The 21,984-nt window shown below is 46.3% G+C and overlaps 1 protein-coding gene across 1 annotated transcript in view; it reads left to right on the plus strand.

Moving 5' to 3' along the window:
- LOC146009551 (uncharacterized) overlaps positions 1-9,857 on the plus strand; it is a 115,343-nt gene extending 105,486 nt beyond the window's left edge. Inside the window, 7 exon segments of the mRNA XM_083149996.1 lie at positions 1,108-1,244; positions 2,337-2,528; positions 3,509-3,587; positions 3,808-3,905; positions 4,083-4,317; positions 8,424-9,628; positions 9,630-9,857. Coding sequence (XP_083006122.1) covers positions 1,108-1,244; positions 2,337-2,528; positions 3,509-3,587; positions 3,808-3,905; positions 4,083-4,317; positions 8,424-9,628; positions 9,630-9,836 — 2,153 coding nt within the window. The 3' untranslated portion in view covers positions 9,837-9,857.
- The last annotated feature ends 12,127 nt before the right edge of the window (positions 9,858-21,984 follow it).

A 21,984-nucleotide genomic window follows, 5' to 3' on the forward strand; every position in this document is an offset into this window, starting at 1 on the left:
TTTTTATCAATTTTCCCTATGTGAGATGGACTTAATCAAGTCCATCTCATCTTGTGCCATTATAATGGCACAAGACCGACACGATCCTCCCGATTTCAATGTTAAAAGATTTTTTAACATTGAAGTCTATGGAAAAATCGGGTCAATCGGTCGGTCGCATCGCGGCCGATTTTAATTGGTCGCGACCGACCGATTGACCCGATTTCTGTCAATCAAAGGCAAAAAAATGTAAAAAATCGGCCACATCGTGAGGATCGTGTCCCTTAATTAAGAGCCACGATCACTCACGATTGTGGCCGTTCTAGGAAACAAGTACCCAAATGTTATACAGGGGGAGCAGCCTGTTGTGTAATGTTACAAATAGTATACAGAGGGAGCAGCCTCTGGTGTGGTGGTATTATTTTATAGTTGAGCAGCCTCTGTTTATTTGTTATTATTATCAGGGAGCAGCTTTTGTTGTCCTGTTACAGAACTTTAATTAGATATAAATTTTTTCAGGGTTTTTAGTCACTGATATCTTCTTAGTAGTAGTATGATGATTATACAGGGCGAGCAGCCTTTGGTGCCCCATTACCATTATTTTGAGATAACCATGTACTACAATGGACATTGTGGTATTCTATAGCGCTTATATTGTACATATACCCATTGTTCTCTGTATGATGTATATTTATATGTGCGGAAACATTAGAGGCAGCTGCTGTTGTGCCTCTGTGTGGATTTCTCTTATGGTGGCCATACACTACTGGGATGTATCGCAGCAGTGTATGGCCATGCGACCCCCTCCGAGCCACCTGGGACCTGCATGCTATGCATCACATACTGTCCTTTCACATGCGATGTATCCCATGTGACCCCATTCCCCGCCACTGGGATGAGGGCTGAGTCGGCGGGTGGTCAGCAGGTCCGACTTCCTGCTCGGGTCCGATGTGAATCCAACCCAAGGCGGACGTCAAACACATCCGATTTCTCGGCCCGTTCCATTGGGATCGGGTGAAATTGGCCCAAATCGGACTAGTGTATGGGCACCTTTTACCTAATATGTTACATGTGTACTGTGTGGTGTTTATTGTAATTATATTTACACCTAGACAACGGAGCGTTGAGGACACGGAGTGTTTACTAGACCTCACGTGAGGATGAGACACGTCACTGATTCCCCGAGGATGGGAAAGGACCAGAGTCACATGACTGAGAGGATTCTAAATATCACCCTGGAGATCATTTACCTGCTGACTGGGGAGGTGAGGGGATCTGGGAGTGTCACTGTGACATTACTTATATCTATAGTAATAATACAGGGACATGACTGGGGAGGTGAGGGGATCTGGGAGTGTCACTGACGTCACTTATATCTATAGTAATAATACAGGGACGTGACTGGGGAGGTGAGGGGATCTAGGAGTGTCACGGTGACATCACATATATCTATAGTAATAATACACTGATGTGACTGGGGAGGTGAGGGGATCTGGGAGCGTCACTGTGACATCACTTATATCTATAGTAATAATACAGGGACGTGACTGGGGAGGTGAGGGGATCTGGGAGTGTCACTGTGACATCACTTATATCTATAGTAATAATACAGGGAGGTGACTGGGGAGGTGAGGGGATCTGGGAGTGTCACTGTGACGTCACTTATATCTATAGTAATAATACAGGGACGTGACTGGGGAGGTGAGGGAATCTGGGAGCGTCACTGTGACATCACTTCTATCTATAGTAATAATACAGGGACATGACTGGGGAAGTGAGGGGATCTGGGAGCGTCACTGTGACATCACATATATCTATAGTAATAATACGGGGACGTGACTGGGGAGGTGAGGGGTTCTGGGAGCGTCACTGTGACATCACTTATATCTATATTAATAATACAAGGACGTGACTGGGGAGGTGAGGGGATCTGGGAGCATCACTGTGACATCACTTATATCTATAGTAATAATACAGGGACATGACTGGGGAAGTGAGGGGATCTGGGAGTGTCACTGTGACATCACATATATCTATAGTAATAATACAGGGACGTGACTGGGGAGGTGAGGGGATCTGGGAGCGTCACTGTGACATCACTTATATCTATAGTAATAATACAGGGACATGACTGGGGAGGTGAGGGGATCTGGGAGTGTCACTGTGACCTCACATATATCTATAGTAATAATACAGGGACCTGACTGGGGAGGTGAGGATATCGGAGAGTGTCACTGATATCACTGATCTATTAATACTACAGTGACCTGACTAGTGGATCTTGGAGGTGACATCACACAGCAATAAGAGAGGGTACTGGGAGTGTATGCAGTGATAGTGTATTTTCCAATACACAGGGTTACGTAGTAGTGAAGAAGACATCCAGTGACCATGAGACACAGAGTTGCCATCCCTGTGTGTCAGGAGAACTGAGCAGGACCCAGAGTTCCATCACAGTGCCTCCACCTCACTCACTGACACATGGGAGAGACAAGGAGCAGAAGATCCTGGAACTCACCGACAAGATCATCCAGCTGCTGACCGGAGAGGTGACTGCTGGGAATGGGGCATTATACAGTAACACCGGGGGAGGTGACCGGAGAGGTGATTTCTGGGAATAGGGCATTATACAGTAACACCGGGGGATGTGATCGGAGAGGTGACTGCTGGGAATGGGACATTATACAGTAACACCGGGTGATGTGACTGCTGGGAATGGGACATTATACAGTAACACCGGGGGATGTGACCGGAGAGGTGACTGCTGGGAATGGGACATTATACAGTAACACCGGGGGATGTGACCGGAGAGGTGACTGCTGGGAATGGGACATTATACAGTAACACCGGGGGATGTGACCGGAGAGGTGACTGCTCGGAATGGGACATTATACAGTAACACCGGGGGATGTGACCGGAGAAGTGACTGCTGGGAATGGGACATTATACAGTAACACCGGGGGATGTGACCGGAGAGGTGACTGCTGGTAATGGGACATTATACATTAACACCGGGGGACGTGACTGGAGAGGTGACTGCTGGGAATGGGACATTATACAGTAACACAGAGGGAGGAGACTGCAGAGGTGACTGCTGGGAATAAGACATTATACAGTAACACCGGGGGATGTGACCAGAGAAGTGACTGCTGGGAATGGGGCATTATACAGTAACACCGGGGGATGTGACCAGAGAAGTGACTGCTGGGAATGGGGCATTATACAGTAACACTGGGGGATGTGACTGCTAGGAATGGGGCATTATACAGTAACACTGGGGGATGTGACCGTAGAGGTGACTGCTGGGAATGGGACATTATACAGTAACACCGGGGGATGTGACCGGAGAGGTGACTGCTGGGAATGGGACATTATACAGTAACACCGGGGGATGTGACCGGAGAGGTGACTGCTGGGAATGGGGCATTATACAGTAACACCGGGGGATGTGTCTGGGTGATGACTATATCACTGTGTGTGTCGGTTTCCTAGAAGGTGTCAGGATGTCACTGTCTATCTCTCTATGTAGGAGGAGGAGTATACAGAGGAACACAAGGGTCTGTGCAGGAAGGTTATGATGGAGAATCACCGGCCCCTCACATCACTGGGTAAGACGAGACTTCATGTTATTGTACAGGGGAGAGCAGGTATGGGGCCCCCCTATATACACATATAATCTGCTAATCCACATGTACAATATATTCAGTCACTGTGTGTCTCCTAGAGATGGAGCCAGTAACAGATACCCCAGAGATATGTCCCCGTCCTCTGTATTCCCAGGATAATCACATATATGCTATGTCCTCAGTCACTGTGTGTCTCCTATAGATGGATCCAGTAACAGCAATACCCCAGAGAGATGTCCCCGTCCTCTGTATTCCCAGCACTGTACAGAGGAGACGCACAGGACCCCACAGGAGGATCAGGTAGGTGGGAATAATGGTCTCCCCAATATACCAAAGTGACTGTCGCTATATGAATTGCAACAGGTTTGTGTGTGTGTGTGTGTGTGTATGTATGTGTGTGTGTGTGTATTATACATCAGTAATCTACTGTGTAAGCTCAATACTGTCAGACATTATTTATGTGATATTTATCTGTAGGTTCAATGTGAAGCTATGTCTGATATTAAGGTTGAAGAAATAAAGGGAGAAGAAGAGACGGATGTGACTGACATTAAGGCAGAAGACACAGAGCATGAAGAGACGTATGTGACGGATATGAAGATAAGAGAAGAGTTTTATGTGTCTGATAAGAAAAGAGATACAGAGACAGAAGAAACATATATGAGGGATGATCAGCAGTGTAAGGAGGAAATCCCTACAGATCCCAGCACAGGTGAGGAATAATCACTTATTGCATACAGTATTTTCCTTGTTCTGTTAATACAGCTATCTCAGAAATCAGGAGCCATCAGCCCCCATTATATTCCTGCTCTCCCTGTCACATCATGTCACTTTGTGTCACCAGCCCGGAGATCTGACCAGTCTCCTCCCCACACTCTCTGGTGTATCTCATACATCAGGATCCATCAGCCCCTATTATACTCCTGCTCTCCCCTCACATCATGTCACTGTGTGTTACCAGCCCAGAGATCTGACCAGTCTCCGCCCCACACTCTCTGGTGGAAATGGATAATCATAACAATCAGGTGCTAATACATTAAAAATATATTAATCAATCAAAATGAATGCTGTCCAACGAGATCATTACAAGAGCACTTAAGTCTATTGCAGCTCCCAATAGGTATTCTGTATAACTTAATTAGACACAAATAAAATAACAAGTAAGAGAGCGCTATAACAGAAGCATAGATTACTTTATTAGTATTAAAAAGTAAATTATAAAAACATATTATGTGTACATATTTCCCACTATAATAATAATTGCCACAGATATAATCTTCTGCAGGTGGTTACTGTAATTGCATTTTTTTCCTCGGGTTCCATGGTTCCCCCAGGGTGACATTGGGTTGTAGGCGGATCCAGAGGACCGTGGCACCAATCAGCGAAGCTTTAAAAGTTTCCCAGGATGCCTGGTCCCTCTCCCCTATAACCCCGCCCCCATCCTCAGTTGTTTTTTTTGGTGCCAGCCCGGAAGCTGGAGCACCGTCACATTCAGCTGGGATTACCTCATATAAGTTATCCCAAAGAAGCTTTTATCTTCATTTTTTATTCTTATTTTCACACTAAGCCACATTGATGCGGCTGGGCTGCCTCTGCCGTCACTCCTGTCAGCGCCTGAACTCCCCCACGACCACGGTCAAGAGGGGTACTCGGTGGGGGAGAGATCCAGAGCCTAGCACCGCCGGACACTTCTCATCCTAGACGGTGTGGCCGGAGCGCAGGAGCAGGTAAGGCTCTCTCTGAGAGAGCCTCCTAGAGCGCGGGTACAGTCTCCCCCGTGAAACCGTCCACACGCTGTAGCGCTTTCACAGACACCTACATCCCACTTACCCCATAGGGTACAGTGGAGGATTGGGGTGCAGCAGCAGAACTTTGCTTTAGCCAGCTACTTTGGTAGTGATTGTGTCTGTGACTTAGTGCCAGTCTATTCTTTCCTATCTGTCAGTAACTAGTTGCTGTCCCTGTGTTCTCTTATATCTTCTGAGGAAGATTCAGAGGTTTTATCCTCTCTGGTCACATACGTCTGTGTATCACTCTAGGTTCCCCCTCAGGGCTATACCTATTGTATACTCCCCCACTATTTGGGTTATCTCACTATGTCCAAACGGGGGCGCACTCAGACAGACTCCCAAGCTCCTGTCATGACTTGGCTTACTGAATATATTGTAGTACTAAGTCCTGTCTATATCGGCATGGCGCTTGAGGCTGCCTTACTAAAACACAAAGGTTTTTCTGCCAAGGTTATCGAGACTGTGATTCAGGTGCGTAAACCAGCATCAGCTAGGATTTATTACCGGGTCTGGCACACTTATTTTTCCTGGTGTGTATCCCGCAAGTATGACCCTAAAGTTTTTAAGATTGTTAGAATTCTATCCTTTCTTCAAAGGGGATTAGATTCGTTGTCAGTTTGGTTCCAGAGAAGAATAGCATCTCTTCCAGATATACGTACATTCATTCAAGGAGTTCTACGTATCCAACCACATTCCTCCTACAACACCATGGGACCTGTCTCTGGTGTTGCAGGCTCTGGCTAATTATCCTTTTGAACCAATGCAATCAGTGGAATATAAATGGCTCACAGCTAAAACAGTATTTCTATTGGCTATGGCATCAGCCAGACGGGTGTCGGATTTGTGAGCTCTCTCCTGCAAACCCCTGTTTCTCATTTACCATTGGGATAGGGCAGTGTTACAGACCAGACCTTCTCATCTCCCTAAAGTAATCTCCAAATTCCACATCAATCAGGAAATAGTAGTTCCAGTGTTCAATTCTGAGGATCTTTCTTCAGATGAACGTTTGTTAGATGTGGTCAGGGCTCTGACCATTTATCGGGACCGTACCGCGGCCAATGTTCCCTCTAATTTTACGAAGGCTGTGTGCGGCAAAAGATTTTGGCTGTGCAACTTTGAAAGGAAATTTACATTTTTGTGCGTCACTTATATATAACTGGAAAATGACGTTCAACATTTGTGTTAACTTTACTTCAAAATGATATTAAACATTTAAACATTCAAAATACAGCACACAATGTAGTTAATGGGTGAAACACACATTAATGGAGTCCACAACTGCAAAAAGGGACCACTGCTGCTTTGTGCGCTGAGTTGTAATGTCTGTGCGCACGCTCGTCAAGGAGTGTGCGCGCGCACGTGCGCACAGCTTAGAGGGAACACTGACCGCGGCCATCAGAAAATCAGATTCTCTCTCTTTGTGCTGTATGGATTCCACAAGAAGGGCTGGCCCGCGCACAAACAAACACTTGCCCGCTGGATTCGAATGGCAATTCAACAGGCCTACCAACTGGCTAATCTTCCCATACCTTTGTCAATCAAAGCTCATTCCACCAGGGTGGTAGGTCCATCATGGGCAGCACGCCGTGGAGCATCTGCTGAACAACTATGCAAGGCTGTAACGTGGTCGTCTGTCCATACGCTTGTTAAGTTCTATGCATTTGACACGTTCACCTCCCAGGATGCTTCCTTTGGTCGTCGGGTTCTTCTGACACCTCAGGCAAATTCTCTCCCTTAAATATGGCTTTGAGACATCCCACCGTGTGTATGCTGACAGAACAGACCCGTACCACCATCAGTAATGCTGATCCTGTGAGGTGCATATACGCGGCTCAGTAGCCAGAAGCCAATTATTTTACATTGATAGAATAGATGAATGATACTTTCAGTCCAAAGTGGCAATAGTATATTATAGTACAGTATAGCCGTGCCTGGAAAAGGAGGTAATGAGCGAGAGACTAGGGGCAGAAGGAAGAGAGTAGGAGATAAGAGGGGGGGGGGGGGGGGGGCAGATGGGGTGGAGGAGAGAGAGAATGGGACTGGGAGAGAGCAAAAAGTAGGGTACTTCTGTACTAACTGGGCTGCCGATTTTGAAATCGGGTCCATCGCATCCGACCATATCGCATGCGATGCGATGCGATGGACCCGATTTTTCCATAGGATTCAATGTTAAAATGGACTGAGTCCATTTTAACATGGAATTCAATGGGAAAAAGGGGTCCTTTTCATACCCCTACTATCCAAGTGGGCATGGAGTTGGATATTAACCTGTAGCGAGCCGACACAGAATACCATCCCCGCGCGGGGCTCGCTTCGCTCGCCACGCTTCGGGCTCGGTGGCTCGCTACGCTCGCCACAGGTTTATATCCACGTCCATGCCCACTTGGATAGTAGGGGTCTCAGTCCATTTTAACATTGGAAAAATCGGGGCATCGCATGCGATGCGATACGATATCTCATCGCATTGCATCTGATTGTATGCCTTAAGTTAAGGCATACAATCAAAAAATCGACAGCCCTGATAATACATAAGTACCAAAAGTAGGAAAGGGTGGGAGTAGAAAGGGGAGGTGACTGGGGGCAAGGTGATGTGGTAAGATGAGGTGCTGGGGGGGGGTGAGAGGGGATGAGGGGGGGAAGGAGGAAGGTCTATCCTTTGCCATTATTGGAGGGCCTCCTGTTCACCGGTGCCGGGCTCCCCTACAAGTTCCCCTCTCCCCCCCCTACCTGATCCATTGTGACTGACGTCGCAGCTGGGTGGGCACGTTCCTGCAGCGGGTTATATGGGCGGACAGCTGATTGCCCGATCGCCTGTACACATAGGGCCCAATTTGTGGTCCATTCGGTCAGGTGGGGTGGGGGCGGCATTGGTGGTGATGGTCCATGGGAACTGGCTGACGCACCAGCGATATATCGGCCAATGTGTCGTCAGCATTAGACATGTTCAGTTTGAGTGATAAAACATCCATGAACATTTCCTTCTCAATGTAAACAATTCTGTCTGTTGTCACTCATCTGTTTCCTGTAGATGGGCGCACAAGCAGGAATACCTCGGAGGGAGATCTCATTGTGTCTCCAGGTTATATACTAGAAGATAAGAACATCAGACAAGATTCTCCAGAAGAAAAACCCATTATCCCCAATACACACCCAACATTTCCCAGTGCAGATATTTCATCTGGTCCCTCTAGTCATGAGGAACCTTCTCCTGATCATTCAGACCTTACTACACCCAGTACAGATCATAAAGATGATACAGTATCATCCAGTTCTATAAGTCAATCAGTTTTCACTTTACTTCAGAGACATCATACAGGGGAGAAACCATTTTCATGTTCTGAATGTGGGAAATGTTTTTCCCAAAAATATAATCTTGTTACACATGAGAGGGTACATACAGATGCAAAACCATTTTTATGTTCTGAATGTGGGAAATCGTTTACTAATAAAGCACATCTTGTAATACATGAAAGATTACATACAGGTGAGAAACCATTTCCATGTTCTGAGTGTGGGAAATGTTTTGCAAATAAATCTAATCTTGTTCTACATGAGAGGGTACATACAGGTGAGAAACCATTTTCATGCTCTGAATGTGGGAAATCATTTAGTCATAAATCACATCTTGTTAAACATGAAAGATTACATACAGGTGAGAAACCATTTTCATGCTCTGAGTGTGGGAAATGTTTTACAAGTAGATCTAATCTTGTTGTACATGAGAGGTTACATACAGGTGAGAAACCATTTTCATGTTCTGAGTGTGGGAAATGTTATAGAGAGAAATCCAGTCTTCTTATACATGAGAAGGTACATACAGGTGAGAACCCATTTTCATGTTCTGAATGTGGGAAATGTTTTGCACAGAAATCCAGTCTTGTTATACATGAGAGGGTACATACAGGTGAGAAACCATTTCCATGTTCTGAGTGTGGGAAATGTTTTGCAAATAAATCTAATCTTGTTCTACATGAGAGGGTACATACAGGTGAGAAACCATTTTCATGCTCTGAATGTGGGAAATCATTTAGTCATAAATCACATCTTGTTAAACATGAGAGGGTACATACAGGTGAGAAACCATTTTCATGTTCTGAGTGTGGGAAATGTTTTGCAAATAAATCTAATCTTGTTCTACATGAGAGGGTACATGCAGGTGATAAACCATTTTCATGCTCTGAATGTGGGAAATCATTTACTCAGAAATCACAGCTTGTTATACATGAGAGGTTACATACAGGTGAGAAACCATTTTCATGTTCTGAGTGTGGGAAATGTTTTACAAATAAATCACAGCTTGTTACACATGAGAGGGTACATACAGGTGAGAAACTATTTTCATGCTCTGAGTGTGGGAAATGTTATTACCATAAATTCCATCTTTTTAGACATCAGAGAAACCTTTTCCATGCTTGCAGTGTGGGAAATGTTTTATAAATAAATTTATACTGTGTAAATACTAGGGATGTGCACTGGCCACTTTTTGCGTTTTGGGTTCTGATTACCTTCAGGTTTTGGGTTGTAATGAGTTTTGCCAAAACACCCCCTAAACGTTTTGGTTCCGAAATTTTTTTTTTTAACCGCTAAAAATCGCAGAATTTTGGTGTTTTTTTGATGCTACGCTATTATTTTTTTTTTTTTTAACTTCAAATCTTTATTTCACTTTTTCTTTCTTAAATACTAAAAATAATACCACATTTAAGCATATTACATAAACATATAACATGACAATTCTTACAAAGACATACATTACAGTTGATATGTGTGTAAAAAAAATCGTTATATAGCAAATATAATTAATAATGATCATAATGCGCCTGTTTCTTGTCGCTCCGTCCCATACATATGATATACTATCAGGTATAGCAAGGCATGTCTCGGCCCTCATTTCCAAGTTAAACGTTTTGAACCGGGTATGTTACTAAATAATTGGGAGGATTAAGACCTCACTGCAGATATTATATATAGGGCTATTAGAGATGTATACAATAACACGGCTAGATTGTTCTGGCCTACACTCTATACTTTCTCCCTTATCGATAATACAAGTGCGTTACTTATGTGTAAGAAGAAACAAAAAAAAAAAAAAGCCAAGTACAAGTGAAATTAGTAATTAGAATATATATACATTATGTTTAACCTAAATCTTTTAAATTCTACCACAGTCTTATCTACTCCGGATTGAGTAGATTTCGGTTTATATCTTCACGTGATTCAAATTTCAGTGTTTCAGTGACTGTTCATAATTCATATCGTATTTATCACTATTCCCCTCCTATTAATACCCATCCATGTGAATTTATCTAATTATTGTGAGTATACTATTTTATGCTTGATAGTGTAAGGAATTAATCCATTTGTGCCATATTAACTTAAATTTGCTTATGGTATTTCGACTGAAGTGTACAGATTTTTCCTGTCTGATTGTAAAGTTTACTAATGCTACCCAGCTGTTCAAATCGGGTGCAGTTTTGGCCATCCAGTTTCTCCCGATTATAAGTTTTGCCAGTGCGCATAGATTGTTAATATAGGTTTTATCGTTGCCCCCTGTAGTATCACCCGAGATGCCCAACAAACAGCATTTACTGGATAATATTTCAATATTGTACCCCGTACCTGCGATTATATTTTTAACATCCTCCCAAAATTTTGCAACACCCGGGCATTCCCAGAGCAAGTGAAAGAAGGTGCCAAAAGGGTCACCACACTTGGGGCATGTTGCGGCGGATCTGCCTGGGAATTTAGCTATTGTTTTCACGGATATGTATGATCTATGAAATATGTACAGTTGTGTCAACTGGACCCGGAGGGAATTTGTGGCTTTGTTTATACACTTTATTGCCATTAACCATTCTTCCTCGGTCAATTCTCCCACGTCTTGTACCCATTTTCCCCGCAGATCTGTTAATTCGTCTGTGTGTTTTTCTTTACCCAAAATCTTATAAATCTTGGAGACTATCTTTTTCTTATTGCTAGACTTCAAGATTGATTTTATTGCAGATTCCCCAAATTTGGGAATACCGTCAACAAAATATGATTGTATAATGCTTCTTAACTGAAGATAACGATAGAAATGTGTCTGCGGCAAGTTGAATTCTGCCCTTAATTGCATAAACGATTTAAACCCCGTTAAAGAGAATAACTGGTGGAGTTTAGTCACTTCATAGTGGTGCCATGCCTCAATTATCTGTAGATTGGTCCCTTCCCTGTCGGTAAGCTGGTCTACTATCTGATAGTCTCTATCCAGAAAGTCCACACCCATTGACTGATCAATCTCTCGCCAGATTTTAATGGCTTGTACTGTTAATGGGGGGTCTGTGTTGGTTAATTTTCCTTGGATGATTTTTTGAGCCGGGCTGGGACCAGTGGTTGGAAAGGAGGATAGTTTATTTGCATACTCCCATCCATGCACTTCAGGTTTGAACCAAGTTCTTAAGTGTGCTGACTGGGCTGCCAGGTAGTAATGCCTCATGTCCGGCAGGCCTAATCCTCCTTTGTCATTCTCCCTCATCAAATTATTTAATTTAATTTTGTGGCGGGCTCCGTTCCAAACCAATGCCGCAATCATACTATTTAATTTACGGAATAGGGATTTTGGGAGAAAAACCGGGGACTGAGAAAAAACATATAGGAACTTTGGGAGGACCGCCATTTTAACCAGGTTTATTCTCCCTGTGACTATCAAAGGGAGTCTAGACCATGATTTTATCTTTTCCTTTAACCATAAAAATATAGGTTGGATATTAAGTTGTACATACTCGCTAGAGTCAGGGGATATATTTATACCAAGATATTTAAATGTCAAAACCCATTTCAAGGGTTGGGAGGGTAGAGGAGACTGTCTCAGGGGTGGACTAACTGGGAAAATAATAGATTTTGTCTTATTAATTCTAAATCCGGAGAAATCACCGAAGTTGTCGATCAGTTCAAGAACCACCGGGAGGGACTTAGTGTAATCCAGTAAATAAATTAAAAGGTCATCAGCATATAGTGAGACCGCGTCGTTGCTTGCACCCAACGGGAAACCTATAACTGCAGGGTGTTGCCTCAACAAGCAGGCCAGGGGTTCTATTGCTAAGGCGAACAGGACAGGGGAGAGGGGGCACCCCTGCCTCGTCCCCCGAGCAAGAGCAAATGCTGGGGAAATCCACCCATTGACGGATACCCTGGCCCTCGGGCTTGCGTATAAGAGTTGTACCCACTTGATGAATTTTGGCCCTAACCCAAATGCTCTAAGCACTGCCCAGAGGTAAGGCCATTCAATAACATCGAAGGCCTTAATTGCATCGAGAGAGACAATAATTGACCCGCTACTCTCCTTACCGGCCGTTTGTAAGTGTGTGTAAAGCTGTCGAATATTTACTGAGGTGTCTTTACCTGGCATAAAACCTGATTGATTCTGATGGATCAGTGTATGTATGTGCCGGTTTAGCCTCTGGGCAAGTACTTTTGCCAATAGCTTTGCCTCCACTGAGATCAGAGAGATAGGCCTGTACGAATCAAGATCATAAGCGGGTTTCCCTGTTTTTAGTATCACTACAATTTTGGCTTCCGACATCGTTGCAGGAATGGTACCCTCTGCAAAGCAGTTATCGAATGTTACCAAAAGTCGGGGAGCCAAAAAGGTTATATATTTCTTATAGATTTCGATTGGGATACCATCTAGACCCGGTGCCTTCCCACTAGGTGATTCCTGAATTGCTGTGACAACCTCTGTGAGTCTTAGGGGAGATTCCAAGTCTGTTCTAGCGTCATTGTGTAGGACTGGAAGGGCAATATTCTCCAAAAATCTCTCAATCTCATTCGAACTGCGCTGCAACTGAGAGGAGTAGATTCTAGAGAAATATTGCCTGAATGCTTCCCCGATTTGTGGGGTTGAGCTTTCTAGTTCCCCCGTTTCGTTTCTGATTACACTAACAGTTTTAGTGGACTGTTCTGCTCGCGCCAGGAAGGAGAGGTATTTTCCTGATCTATCTGAATGCCTATATTTAGCCTGTGTTTTGTGAAGCATGATTTTGGCGTTCTCTGCTTTCACTGCATCCATCCAGGTACTCTGGGCCTTTTGCCAGGCCTGATAGGTGTTGTCTGAGTTATTAGTCAGATATTCTGCTTCCCTGGCTAAACATATTTCTTCTTTTTCAAGAATTATCCCTCTACTCTCCTTTTTCAATTCTGCTATACCTTTTCGTAGGGTACCTCTCAGGTATGCCTTAAAGGCATCCCAAAGTATAGAAGCTGAGGCGGAGCCACAATTATATTCCCAATATTCCTGCCATTGATCTTCTAAATTCATCCTACTATTAATCCCGTCCAGCCAATTAGGGTTAAAGCTCCAGAAACTGCACCCCCTGTCATAGTCCAATGACATTTCCATGTATACCGGTGAATGATCCGAAATACCTCTCGCACCGTATTCTATCCTATGGACTTGGGGGGTGAGGCTTCTGGAGACTAAAATATAGTCAATCCTAGAAAAGGCGGAATAGGATGCAGAAAAACAGGAGAATTGACGAGTGGATGGATTTTGTATCCGCCACGGATCGGCCCAGCCCACATTCTGCATAAAATCCGCCAATCCCTTATTGCTTCCAGTAGTTCCGCCGTTACCCCTTCTCCACCGATCTAGTTGGGGATCCAAGATGTTATTTAGGTCTCCCATACATATGACCGGGGAGTTGGGGGATAAGGCAGCAAATTCAAACGCTTTTGTCAGAATATTATAGGAAAAAGGGGGTGGGATATATATAGACAATATAATAAACGGGGAATCATAAATTTGGCAATCTAGAAATATATAGCACCCCCCTGGGTCCACCCAGACTCTGTTACAAATGAACGGCAGATTTTTTTTGATAAGCAGTGAAACTCCCCTTGCAGAGGATGTGAAAGAGGCATGGCAGCTGTAACCAATCCATGGCTTCTTTAGAGCCATTTGTTTCGCACCCATCAAATGAGTTTCTGTTAGAGCAATTATATCAGGCCCCATTTTCCTTAAATAATTCATAACCAAGGAGCGCTTTACTTTGCAGTTCAACCCTCTAACATTCCAAGTCAATACTTTAATCTTAGTACCATGGTTATGGGACCCTGCCATGCCTCATTCCTTGGTAAATTAGGGTAGAGCGACAATTCAACAGGCGCAATATTACACACAGAATCAACACATACTGTACATAAACCCAGATCCCCAAATAACCCTCCCCCCTCCCTGTATACCTCCCACTGTTAGGCATACCTATTCCTCACTCCCCCCCTACCCCCACCCTCAGTTGGGGGCTTAAAAGAAAAACGAAAAAAGACCACCAATATGCGGGAGAGAGCTCCCTGGAATCTTTTTTTTACGTTTTTGTGAACCTAGACTTCTGCCAGCTGACGAAACCCGGGAATACTAGTGTCAAGCCATTTCATGGCATCCTGTGGAGTTGAAAAAAATAGAGTCTCATTGTTATGGATCACCCTAAGCTTAGAGGGGAACAACATTGAGTATTTAATGTCTTTCTCCTGGAGTCGCTTTTTTACGTCCCCGAACTTGGCTCTATCCTTCTGCACCTCCAATGCGAAGTCCGGAAAGACTGAGATCTGGGTGCCATTAAACAACAAAGGGCCCTTAAGGCGGATCAGGCGCAGGAGTGTGTCTCTATCCTGGAAGTTTAAAAATTTCGCAATTAAAGTTCGAGGAGGGGATCCTGGAGGAAGCGGTCTTAGGGGCACTCTGTGCGCACGCTCTATTGCAAGTTGCTTTGAAAACATCTCCTGACCATAAGTTCATAAGTTGAACAGATCCATTCTAGCATAAATTTTGGGGCATCCGTTCCCTCTTCTTTTTCGGGAATACCCACAAATCGTAGATTATTTCTGCGGGAGCGACCCTCGATATCCTGCAGTTTTGACTTCATTTCTGCTACTTGTTGGGTCAATCTGTCTACTTTGCGGGTACAGTTAATACTATTATCCTCAATAACTGAGATGCGATCTTCGGCTGCACTAATCCTTTCTGTTGTTTTTTTCAAGTCGAGCTTAATAGATGATATATCTGTTTGTAAGTCCTTAATTTGATCCGAAAGACGTTGTTCTGAGGTGTTTATTGCTCCCAGTATTTGCTCAAGCGTATTATCCGGTGCCGTGGATGGAGACTTGCTTTTAGAAGGGGTAGTTTGCGGGGTTGTAGTAGGGGTCTGCGGCACACTGCCCCCTTGAGTACGGGCAAACCTTTCCAGGCGTGCAGCCGCCGCGGTTGCATTGCCTGTTTTACCCATTCTATGATCGAATATATTTATTTATACAGTAAGCTCCCCCGATGTTGTTATATCTTCAATAAGAGGTCCCAGCAGCTAGAATTTCACTGAGTTTTTTTTTGTTTTTTTTTCTTTTGTTTTTTCCTTAAGCCCAGGTTGCCCTGAAAGTAGCTAGGCTTAGCATCGGGGTTAGATCTTTAAATAATAGAAACCAGGGTTATTCCAGGTATTTTAGGGGGAGAAGCTCAAAGAAAAATAAATATATATAAAGGTTTCAAACCGTAGTGGATCAGTCTCGGATATGCAGGGCCTTACCCTTTATTGTTATATCGGGGTGGGGAGGAAAAGGGGGCCCTCTCACTGTCCCCAACTTCACTCAGGTCCACCAAAATTTCAGTATATCAGGGTAGGCAATGAAGAATATCCCAATGGTCAACAGGCAATAATATAGACAACAGAGGCACAGTAGCTTTGGGCAGTTCAGGTATCTAATATCATTCAGAGGTTTTTCAAGATTATAAATGTACCTGTTTGGCTTCACTGGGCTTTTCCAACCTCTCTCAGAAAGACTGCTGCAAAATGAAGAACAGTTTGTACTGGCTGCCCGGTCGGTGATGGGGCCTTCCCCTCCTTGTTACTCCGGAATGACTCCGTTGTGGCTTCTACCTCCGTCCACTTCACCACTGTCGGCGTCTCCGCAGCAGTATGTCCGCAGCAGCGTCTAAGGCTGCAAGTCAGGATCGCTGCTGTTTTCCCGGCCGTCTCTCACACAGCGGGTCACAGCCGGCGTCCCTGCTTCTGGGTTCCTGCTGCTGCGTCTACGGTGTGGGGGCCGGCTGTATTACAATCATGCGCCCGGTACTTATCAGCAATGCCCGGGCTCTAAGGACAGGGCTGCACCTCTGTAAGCGTCCCCGCAGCGGCGTCTGTGGCTGCAAGTCGGGACCGCTGCTGTAATCGCCGCCGTCTCTCACACAGCGGGTCACAGCCGGCGTCCCTGCTTCTGGGTTCCTGCTGCTGCGTCTACGGTGTGGGGGCCGGCTGCATTACAATCATGCGCCCGGTACTTATCAGCAATGCCCGGGCTCTAAGGACAGGGCTGCACCTCCGTCAGCGTCCGCGCAGCAGTTTGTCCGCAGCGGCGTCTGTGGCTGCAAGTCGGGACCGCTGCTGTAATCGCCGCCGTCTCTCACACTGCGGGTCACAGCCGGCGTCCCTGCTTCTGGATTCCTGCTGCTGCGTCTGCGGCGTGGGGGCTGGCTGCGTCACAATCGTGCGCCCGGTAATTGTCAGCAGTATCAGGGCGCTCAGGACAGGACCGCAGTCACCGGCAGTACGCTCAATTTCAGTCCCAGGATGTCGGGCTTTCGTCGGCAAAGGTCAGGCTGTTTTCTACGGATGTATGGAAGTCCAGGGAGCTCACCTCACAACGCCCTCACTCCCGCACCGCCGTGGTCCCGCCCCGATGCTACGCTATTATTAACCTCAATAACATTAATTTCCAGTCTATTCTGAACACCTCACAATATTGTCTTTAGGGCAAAAGGTTGTACCTAGGTAACTGAGTAACTATGCTAAGCCGAACAACTGGGCGGCACAAACACATGGCACATCTAGGAGTGGCACTGCAGCTGTTACGATGCCCTGGCCTGGGCGCTGGAAACAATAGTGGGTTCCCGGAGGCAAGGTGATCAGGCGTGAGCTCGTAGCCGGGGCCGCCGGTTAGGACGGCCACAGCGGGTCCTACACTCACTCTGTTGAGTCCCCGTGGCAGATGGCAGACCCCTGCAGAGCTAGGCTTCACCTGTGGCCGCCGCGTCTGAAGGAGCGAGTTAGGCCCGCTCCGACCTCGATGCAGCCAGGTCTTATGTACTGACAAGGGGTAAGCGATCGCCACGGGGTATCCCAAGAGGATAAGCTGACTAATGGACCTAACTGGGAAAAGGGCCCCTATCTGCCGGCGCCTGGCCAAGACGGGGAGTGCGACCAAGTCGCAGACACCAGCGGATCGAAGGGAGTCCCAAATAAAGCACACTGGAGGGACCGTGACTCCCAAAGCAGGGATCTGAAGGAAGAGGCGATACTCCTGCCTAACCTGAATACTAGATGACAGACAGGGGCAAGGGAACATATACTGAAAGAGGGGGTAAAGAGGCAAAAAGAGCAGTTTACAAAAGATAATCCCACGGAGGGGAAACGCCACGGAGGGCCAGAGAACCAAAGAAGAAAGGGACCAGGGCTCCACTGGAGCACTTACGTGACCCACGGATGATGGAGACTGTGGGTCCGGTGCAGGCTCACAGGCTGAAGATGGAAAACAGCTGAGGAGTCCTGGGGATGACAGGAAGCAATACCACGGGAACAACGGACTGGCAAGCTGGAGAACAAGAGGACTGCAGTGGGAAACCACAGCCAAGGTAACTAGAGCCAAATGGACCTAGGAGACCGGAGGGCAAATAGCAAGGTAGCTAATAAGCTGACAGAACTATAACCGGCGTCTGTGCCCAGCAGACGCTGGCTATTTATTAAAAATTTGCGCCGCCTGACTAACGTCAGGCGCGCGCGTTCCCGGCCGCCGGGCGGAAGATTGGGGACGTTGCCTAGCAACGCCCCGACGCTTAGCCTCAGAGTGAGGCTTGGGACGCTGCCCGGCAACGTCCCCCGCCGCGTCAGATGACGCGGCATCCACCGCGTCAGATGACGCTGCACCCGCCGTCCGTCCGGGTGCAGGGATTCCCGGACGGCGGCGTGCAACAGTACCCCCCCCCTTGAGGAAGGGTTAACAACCCTTTCCCACCAGGTTTATCTGGGAATTGTTAAAAAAAGGCCTCTCAGGTTGGGCGAATGCAAGTCTCCATCGGAAACCCAGGACCTCTCTTCGGGACCAAAACCCCTCCAGTGCACCAGAAACTGCAAGGAACATCTCACTAGTCTGGAATCGAGGATTTTTTCCACACGAAATTCCTGTTGCCCCTGCACCATCACTGGGGCAGAGCCACTCCTAACTCTGCGAGGGAATTTTTGTGAAAAAACCACTGGCTTAAGAAGTGAAGCATGGAAGGTACTCGAAATTTTGAGGGACTTAGGTAGAGCAAGATGGAATGCTACCGGATTAACCCTCCTGACAATCCGAAAAGGCCCAATGAACCGAGGCCCCAACCTCGCCGAAGGTTGGTGAAGCTTTATATTACGGGTGGATAGGCACACCCAGTCACCAACCTTGAAAGGGCAAGGCCGTCTGGGCTTGTCAGAGAATACCTTCTCTCTGAAAGAGGCTTCTTTAAGGGCCAAGTGGACTTTCCTCCATATGACTCTGAGTTGAGAGGCAGCTGCTGAAGAAGTCCCAGGGGCATCAGGTCCCAAAGAATTAGCCCGCGGATGGAATCCGTAGACTGCAAAAAAGGGCGACGTCTTAGAGGCCGAATTATGTGCGTTATTATACGCAAATTCAGCTAACGGCAGGAAACTGACCCAATCATTTTGCACTTTGGAAACAAAGACCCTCAAATACTGTTTAAGAGACTGATTAAGACGCTCTGTTTGTCCATTGGCCTGTGGATGAAACGCGGAAGTGAGGCTGATCTTTACCTTCAAGGCAGCACAGAACATTCTCCAAAACTGAGCCACAAACTGTGGTCCCCGGTCGGACACAATATCACTGGGAAATCCGTGCAAACGAAAAATGTGCTGAAGGAAAAGCGTGGCTAGTTCTTTAGCCGAGGGTAATTGCCTTAAAGCCACGAAGTGTACCATCTTAAAAAATCTATCGACGACGACCCAAATGACTTGACAGTGAGATGAGACTGGAAGACCCACAATAAAATCCATGGCCAAATGGGACCAAGGCCTGCCTGGAACGGACAAGGGCAACAACTCTCCCAATGGTCGAGAACGTGGAACCTTATGTCGGGCACACTCCGGACAAGACAACACAAAGTCCTTGTTGTCCCTGGCCATCCCCGGCCACCAGACCACACGGGATAACAAAGCAAGAGTCTTTTTATACTCCTGGGTGACCAGAAATCTTAGTATCATGGCATTCGGCCAAAACTCTGCGTCTCAATGAAGGGGGAACGAACAATCTATTCTCCGGAGTTTGGGCTGGAGCTTGCCCTTGAGCTTGCCGGAGAAGACCCTCCAAGGTCTGACTCACTCCGGCATGAATACAGGAAGAAGGAACGATGGACCCTGACTTGATCCCACTCTCCTGTTGAGGATTGAAACATCTGGAAAGGGCGTCTGCCCTGATGCTTTTTGATCCAGGAATATAAGAAATAATGAAATTAAACCTCATAAAGAAGAGAGCCCACCGGGCTTGGCGAGCGTTCAGTCTTTTGGCTGACTCAATGTATTGTAGGTTCTTATGATCAGTTAAGACAAGAATCTGATGAACAGCTCCCTCCAGCCACTGTCGCCATTCGTCAAAGGCCCACTTGATGGCGAGTAACTCCCTGTTGCCCACATCATAATTAGACTCTGCCTGAGAAATTTTTCTGGACATGTAGGCACAGGGGTGGAATTGTAAAGACTCCGGATCTCTCTGAGAGAGAACCGCCCCGGCCCCAACTTCGGAGGCGTTGACTTCCACCACAAATGGCAGCTCAGGGTTGGGGTGTCTAAGAATTGGAGCCGAAATGAAGGCCTGCTTCAGGGTCTTAAAAGCCTGTTCTACCTGAGGAGTCCACGCTGATGGATCCGCCCCTTTTTTGGTCAGAGCCACCAAGGGTGCCACAATAGAAGAAAAGGCATGAATGAATCGCCTATAATAATTGGCGAACCCAAGGAATCGCTGGACTGCTTTTAAATTGGTGGGTCGAACCCAATCCAAAATGGCCTGTAATTTCTTGGGGTCCATTTGGAACCCTTGCGAAGTAATTAAATATCCCAAGAAAGATACCTGGGTCACCTCAAATTCGCATTTTTCTAGTTTAGCGAATAACTGGTTTTCCTGCAATTTTTGTAGCACCTGACGCACTTGTGCCCTATGCGAGTCCAAGTCTTGGGAAAAAATTAAAATATCGTCTAAATAGACAACCACGAACTTGCCCAAGAATTCCCGAAGGACATCGTTAATAAAATCCTGAAAAACGGCTGGGGCATTGGAGAGACCGAACGGCATTACCAGGTACTCATAGTGCCCCGTCTGAGTACTGAACGCCTTTTTCCACTCGTCCCCTTCCTGGATTCTTATGAGGTTATAATTCTTATGAGGTCAATTTTAGAAAAAATGGTAGCGGAACGTAGTTGATCGAACAGAACCGTAATTAAAGGAAGGGGATAGGTGTTTTTTACCGTCATTTTATTAAGGGCACGGAAGTCTATGCACGGCCTCAAATAACAATCTTTTTTTTCCCACAAAAAAGAAGCCGGCACTGAGCGGAGATTTAGAGGGCCGAATAAACCCCTTGGAGAGACTTTCTTGGATGTACTCATCCATAGCCTTTGTCTCCGGGAGAGACAATGCATAAAGTCTACACTTGGGCAATGGCGCGTTGGGGACTAACTGGATGGCACAGTCGTATGGCCGATGTGGAGGCAAACTGTCGGCCTTACCCTTTGAAAAAACTTCTGAGAAATCCCGGTAAGGAATGGGAATCCCTGCTAAAGAGGTGGACTTCACAGGGAGTGAAATATGAAGGCACTTCTGTTGACAATTGGGGTTCCACTGGGTAATCTCCCCAAGGCGCCAATCAATGATGGGATTGTGTCTTTTCAACCAGGGGAAACCCAATACGATGGGCACCGAAGGACATGAAGTTAACAGAAAAGTGATCTCCTCCTGGTGAAAAAGACCAATGGTCAACCGTACGGGTGGAGTCTGAAATGTGACGGCCCCATTGGACAGCACCCCACCATCTAAGCCCCGTAAGGTAATGGGGATAGGAAGCTGGAGTTGAGGAATCCCCAAACTCTGGGCGAGGGAAGAATCCAGGAAATTACCGGCCGCGCCACTGTCGATAAACACTGACCCTGAAAAATTACCTCCTTGAAAAGAAATGTGCCCCGGGATTAATAATGAATCTAGAGAGGAAAACAGCTGGAGGCCAAAGTGAACCCTCTCTTCGTTCACTTGGCCCGGCCTTTTACTGGCCTATTGGGACAATTTCTCAAGATGTGACCCTTACAGCCACAGTATAAGCAAAGACCTGAGCTCAGTCGACGAGCCCTTTCTTCCGGGGAAATGCGAGCTGCCCCAGGTTGCATGGGCTCCTCGCTTTCCTCAGGGGTCACCGGAACATAGGGAACCACCCGAGTGAGCGAGCCCCGTTCCGACCTCAAGGCGACAGTCAATTTTAATGGCTAATTCCATTAATTTGTCCAGAGATTTAGGTGCCGCGTATTGAATGAGGCAAT

This window comes from Crinia signifera, chromosome 6, assembly GCF_055691185.1.
Source record: "Crinia signifera chromosome 6, ASM5569118v1, whole genome shotgun sequence".
In the NCBI taxonomy this organism is placed as follows: domain Eukaryota; kingdom Metazoa; phylum Chordata; class Amphibia; order Anura; family Myobatrachidae; genus Crinia; species Crinia signifera.